Source organism: Balaenoptera borealis, assembly GCF_965194805.1.
Source record: "Balaenoptera borealis genome assembly, chromosome: 20".
Lineage (NCBI taxonomy): Eukaryota > Metazoa > Chordata > Mammalia > Artiodactyla > Balaenopteridae > Balaenoptera > Balaenoptera borealis.
This window is the reverse complement of record NC_138879.1, coordinates 59132749-59139332: the sequence shown is the minus strand read 5'-3', so window position 1 is coordinate 59139332 and position 6584 is coordinate 59132749. Positions and strand designations below refer to the sequence as shown.

The following is a 6584-nucleotide window of genomic DNA, read 5'->3' as shown; positions in this document are numbered from 1 at the left end:
GGCCTGATCAGGGGGCCTTTCTTCGTGCAGGAGGCTGAGAAGCATTTGCTCAGCTCCTTCCGTCCTGTCTCAGCAGCCGCCGTGGTGCCCACCCCTGTCCAGCAGCACCATTCGCTGTAGCCAGAAGGTCTGTCTACACAGTGGAGTATCATCCAGCCTTTAAAAGGGAGGAAATCCTGAGACGTGTACAACGTGGATGAACGTGGAGGGCCTTGTGCTGAGTGAAATAGCCAGTCACAGCAGGACGAGTACTGTATGACTCCACTTGTACGAGGTCCCTGGAGTCATCAAATCCACAGAGACAGAAGGTGGGATGGGGGCTCCAGGGGCTGGGGGAGGGGGAGGAGGAGTTATTTAACGGGGACAGAGTTTCAGTTTTGCAAGATGAAGAAGCTCTGGTGGTGATGGCTGCATGACGATGTGAATATACCTAATGCCACTGAGCTATGTAGGCTTAGATGTGGTTAAAATGGTTTAAAAGTCGATGTGGGGAAACTGAGGCTGCCCTATCGCCTCTGGGCCACACATCAGACCAGAATCTGGCTCCTGACCCCAGCGCAGGAGGAGGGATGGGGTGGGTGGTGACTCAGGTGCTGAGCGCCCAGGGGCCACCCGGTGCCCCTCAGGAGGGACATGTGCTCCCTGGAGACACCTGGGTCCCCAGGGTGGTAGATGCAGCGGGCGGGGTGGCACCTGGGCAGCTGCTCAACTCGTGAACGCTCACGACGGCAAGCCCAGCCCTGCGGCTCTCCCTGACCCCAACCTCAAGTGCTGGACCTCAAAACTATCATTAAAAACAGCCCGATTCTTCCCTTTAGAGAAAACAGCGTCTGCCGAGCTCCCTAATGCTCACCTGAGTGTTTGTGCCGCTCGGCCGGGGCCCCACAGCGCTTGTTGGGAACCCGAGTCTGACCCACAGAGCAGAAGAGGCTGAGAAAATTCTGAACAAGACAACAAAGGAAGACAGGTATCAAGACGCCGTAAAGACAGTGCTTTCCCAAAGTGTGGTACCAGCTGGGAAGAGAGGGCAGTAGATTCCTTCATCAGATGGGAGCCCAGAGATGCTACAGCTCAGAATGGGCACCTGCGCCCTGAGCTGGGGGAGGATGACATCCCCGCGGGGGGGGGGGGCACCTGGCCGCTGTGTTGGGATTGGGGGCAGCTTAGATCCATCCTCCTCGAGGGAGACACAACACCCAGAAGAGAGACGGGCACGCTTCACCACATAAAATGAAAAGCTTCTGTTCAACAAGACACCATAAACAAAATTAAGAGATTAAAAACAGACTGGGGGGGAAAACAGGCTGAGAAAAATATTTGCAATACATCACAGGCAATACCCAACAGTCACTATGTAATAACCATGATACAAAGAGCTCCACAAAAATAGAGAAGACAAACAATCCAGTCAAAGAAGGGATTCACAGGCAACGCTTAGAAAAAATGAGAAGTATTAGTAAGAATGAAGGGAAGCTTGACTTCCCTAGAAAGTCATGTAAAATAAAGCAATGATGACCTCAATATTTACTTATCCGATTGGAAGAAACAAAAAATGGTGGTGATGTTCGGTTTGGGCACAATTATGCAGAAATGGATGCTTTCATACACTGTTGGTGAAGGATGAATAAACAGGATCTTTCTGGAGAGTGATTTGGAGATGTTAGTATGTTAAATCTTAACATTAAATGTTAAATATCAATATATAAACCTCTGATACAGTGTTCCCACTTCTGGAAACTTAGCCCAGAGAAGTACTCATGGATATTCAAGAAGAGCTATGGACAAGAGTAACAGCAAAAATAATGGGAATAAAGTAGGAATTTCCATGAACAGAAGAGTGATGAAAACTAAATTGTGTGTGTCCAGTAGTATGGAATACCAGGCATCTTCAAGATAGACTGGGATGAATGTGTTGTTAGAAAGATGTCCGCGAGACAGTTGTTAAAAAACAGGTTTCTTGACCATGTGGGTGGGGTGAGTCTTACTTTTATTTTTTAAAAATCTATGTATATCAAAAAAACAACCCAATCCAAAAATGGGCAGAAGACCTAAATAGACATTTCTCCAAAGAAGATATACAGATTGCCAACAAACACATGAAAGGATGCTCAACATCATTAATCATTAGAGAAATGCAAATCAAAACTATGAGATATCATCTCACACTGGTCAGAATGGCCATCATCAAAAAATCTACAAACAATAAATGCTGGAGAGGGTGTGGAGAAAAGGGAACCCTCTTGCACTGTTGGTGGGAATGTAAATTGATACAGCCACTATGGAGAACAGTATGGAGGTTCCTTAAAAAACTAAAAATAGAACTACTATACGACCCAGCAATCCCACTACTGGGCATATACCCTGAGAAAACCATAATTCAAAAAGAGTCATGTACCAAAATGTTCATTGCAGCTCTATTTACAATAGCCAGGACATGGAAGCAACCTAAGTGTCCATCAACAGATGAATGGATAAAGAAGATGTGGCACATATATACAATGGAATATTACTCAGCCATAAAAAGGAATAAAATTGAGTTATCTGTAGTGACGTGGATGGACCTAGAGTCTGTCATACAGAGTGAAGTAAGTCAGAAAGAAAAACGAATACCGTATGCTAACACATATATATGGAATCTAAAAAAATAAAAAAGAAAATGGTCAGAAGAACCTAGGGGCAAGATGGGAATAAAGATGCAGACCTACTAGAGAATGGACTTGAGGATACGGGGAGGGGGAAGGGTAAGCTGGGACAAAGTGAGTGGCATGGACATGTATACACTACCAAATGTAAAATAGATAGCTAGTGGGAAGCAGCCGCATAGCACAGGGAGATCAGCTCGGTGCTTTGTGACCACCTAGAGGGGTGGGATAGGGAGGGTGGGAGGGAGGGAGATGCAAGAGGGAAGAGATATGGGGACATATGTATATATATATATAACTGATTCACTTTGTTATAAAGCAGAAACTGACACACCATTGTAAAGCAATTATACTCTAATAAAGATGTTAAAAAAATAAAAATTAAAAAACCAAAGATAATAATAGTACCTACATCATAAGATTGTTGTAAACATTGAATAAAATAAAATACGTAAAGTACTCAGAAAAAAAATAATAAATCTGTGTATGTATACATGCATATGTCCCAGTTCACTAATTCCAGGTTGCGTACCCTCTTCACGTTTTCACAGGATATGTCATCACTAGCATTTTTGATTCTATAATATATGGCACCATATTTGTATAAGTACAGAAAAATGTCTGGAACAGTACTCAAAACTGTGCACCATGGGGGTGGGGGGCAGGATTAGGGAGGTTGGGGAGGGCACTTTTACTGTCTTAAACACGTCTGTGAGTTTAAATTTGTACTGTGAGTACATGTCATTTTTGCCGTGTGTGAAAACAACATGTCAACAACAGAGGTACCAGGTACAGACGTGGCCATGGTCAGCCCCACCAGATTTCATCCTGAGCCTCTGGATGGCCGGTTTTACTCTTCAACCCTGGACAACCTTTATTCTTAAGGGGGTGGCAATTCTCCTTCCATGGTTTTTTCATTTTCCCCAGAATCCAAGCTGTCACCCCCGACAGCAGGAAGAACAGAGCTGGAGCTCTGTGGAGTGGAATCTGGAGCAGGTGCTGGCGGCCTGCTGCGTCTGTGGCCTGTGCAGAGTTAGGACTTCTGTCCTGGACCCTGATTAACAGGAGGTTGGAGAGGGAAGCGACCTTAGAGGGCACTGGATTCAGCTTTCTCATTTCATGATTTCATCCCTGAGGAAATGGAGGTTCAGAGACGTGAAGCGATGGTCCCAGTCCTGCAGGGAGAGCTGGCCCTGCCCTGGAGACTAGGCTTCGAGGTCCCAACCATCGTTCTCTCCCATGGGGTTCTGCTGAATGTGTGAGCCAGGAACTAAGATCCCCTTGACCCAGTATTTGTGTAGCTCTGAATTCTGTAGGACCCTTTGACGCAAGTCCCAGAAAACATGCACAACGGTGGGGACATTTGCAGGGGTACTGAACAAGAAGTCCAGATGTAGTTGTTCTCGGGGTTGTTTGTGCTGTTCAAAGATGTGATCAGGGACACAAGCCCTTTCCTCCATCACCTTCAGTGTGTTGGTTTTCACATCAGCTTTGTCACCTCACGGTTGCAAGGTGGCTGCCATAGCTGCAGATACATGTTTTCACAAAACAGTGGCCAAAGCAGGAGGGGAGGGAGGAGGTCGGAGCCTCACTGCCTAATCCCCCTTCCTTCCTGTTGGCCAGGGTTAGTCACACGCCCATCCCTTAGACCAATCACTGGCAAAGGGGAAAGGGGTCATTTGATTGGCTTCGACCACGCCTGATTCATCCTCTGGGGCGTGCATGTCACTGCCACCTGGGGTTCTGTTAGCAAGCCAGAAAGGGGGCGAGGATCAGTACTGCCACCTGCTCCTAATCCTTGGTAGTGAGAGAGAAAATCCCCTGTAGTAACTGCACCCAGCCGGGACATCCACTCTGAGTGCTTTTGGAGAACTTGCTGCCCCTGTTGATACGTAGGCAGGTGGTATTGGTCATGCCTGATGGAGGCTGAGGGGCTTTGTTGTTATTATGGCTACACTGAGATAGAGTTCACATGCCATCTGATCTGTTCATTCATTCATTCATGTATTTAAACGGTGACTTTTTAAAATTAATCAATTATTTTTGGCTGTGTTGTCTTTGTTGCTGCGCGCGGGCTTTCTCTAGTTGCGGCAAGCGGGGGCTACTCTTCGTTGCGGTGCACGGGCTTCTCATTGCGGTGCACAGGCTCTAGATGCACAGGTTTCAGTAGTTGTGGCTCGCGGGCTCTAGAGCACAGGCTCAGTAGTCGTGGTGCACAGGCTTAGTTGCTCCGTGGCATGTGGGCTCTTCCCAGACCAGGACTCGAACCGTGTCCCCTGCATTGGCAGGCGGATTCTTAACTACTGTGCCACCAGGGAAGTCCCTGATCTGTTCATTTAAAGAGTATGATTCTATAGTTGTTTAATGTATTCACAGAGTTGTGCAACCACCATCACACTGAGACTATTTTTATCAACCCAAAAGGAAATCCTCTACCCTTTATCAGTCAGCTCCAAGTTTTATTTTTTGCTTAACGTTATTTCACAAGTATCCTTTCCTGTTGCCTGACACTCTTATTTTTTTTATTAATTAATTAATTTTTGTCTGCATTGGGTCTTCGTTGCTGTGTTTGGGCTTTCTCTAGTTGCAGAGATTTCGTTGCGGTGCACGGGCTTCTCATTGCGGTGGCTTCTCGTTGTGGAGCACTGGGCTCGAGGCTCGCGGCTTCAGTAGTTGTGGCACGTGGGCTCAGTAATTGTGGCGCAGGGCTTAGTTGCTCCGCGGCATGTGGGATCTTCCCAGACCAGGGCTCGAACCCTTGTCCCCTGCATTGGCAGGCGGATTCTTAACCACTGCACCACCAGGGAAGCCCCTGACACTCTTCTTAACTACCTGGTCAGGTGACTGCAAGCAAAGCACGTGGGGTGGGGGCCAGGCACGCCCAGGTGTGCTCTGGAATGACGGTGTAGGCGAGGACCCCGGAGCATCATGGAGTGGGGTGCGGGGACCCAGGGCAGCGATGGGGGTGGATGCTGGGAGCAGGCAGTGAGGAGGGACCACCAGCGGCGACTTTGGGGTGGAGAGAAGCGAAGCTCTGGAGGCAGAATCGGCAGCACCGCGTACGGATGTGTCTGTGGGGAAGGACGGGGGAGGGTGTCAGCACCCGTCCCCCCGGGGTGGGCGAGGCTGCGAGGGGCGGCAAGGTCAGTCACTGAGTCCCGGGGCGGGGGTGGGGTACGGGCCTGGGCAGAGCCGAAATTGTACCTGCTGGGCTTGGGCCCGGGCTCTCCTGGGGAGACCGACAGGCGGCAGGGGGCGCAGGCCGGGCTCTCCGGAGGCGCCGGGGCTGCAGGGGAAGGGTCTGGGGGTTCAGTTAAGGGCCCCGTGTGAGGCCTTGGGGCCTGAGCTCACCCGGGGTGAACAGGGGGCCGAGGCGGCGCTGGGGGCGGGGATGGGGAGCCCGGCCCGAGAGACGGGCCGCGCCTCCCCGTCGTTCTCGGGCAAGCCCTGCCGTCCAGCGGGGTCCGTGGTGTGCGTTGGGGGAGCCCCGAAGCCTGCAGGTCGTCGCCTCGGCCGGCGGCGGCGCGGGGTCCTCTCGCGGCAGGTCCGGCCCTGACCCCCAGCGCCCGTTCCCGGGACGGTGCGAGCGCTCGGACCGCCCCGCCGGGTGGGGCGCACGGAGCGCGGGGTCGGCGGCGGGGCGGAGGGGGCGGGCTCGGCCGAGGCGCCGCCCCCGCCCCCGCGCCGCCTTCGCCCCGCCCGCCGGCCGGCAGAGCTCGAGCCCCCGGCTCAGACGCGCGGTCCCGGCGCTCCTGGAGGCACGGCGCGGCCGGGCGGCGATGCCGCTGGAGCTGGCGCAGGCCGCGCTGTACGTGGTGCTGGAGCTGGCGCTGGCCGCGCTGGCGGTGGCCGGCAATGTGCTGGTGTGCGCGGCGGTGGGCGCCTCGAGCGCGCTGCAGACGCCCACCAACTACTTCCTGGTGTCCCTGGCGGCGGCCGACG

At 51.7% G+C, this 6584-nt stretch overlaps 1 protein-coding gene across 3 annotated transcripts in view; it reads left to right on the top strand.

The window, feature by feature from the left end:
• Nucleotides 1-6356: 6356 nt before the first annotated feature.
• ADORA2B (adenosine A2b receptor) overlaps nucleotides 6357-6584 on the top strand; it is a 32108-nt gene continuing 31880 nt past the window's right edge. For all 3 annotated transcript variants that reach the window (XM_082374155.1, XM_082374156.1, XM_082374154.1), the window contains exon 1: nucleotides 6357-6584. This exon is cut by the window's right edge and continues 175 nt beyond it. In XM_082374155.1, coding sequence (XP_082230281.1) covers nucleotides 6422-6584 — 163 coding nt within the window. In that variant the 5' untranslated portion in view covers nucleotides 6357-6421.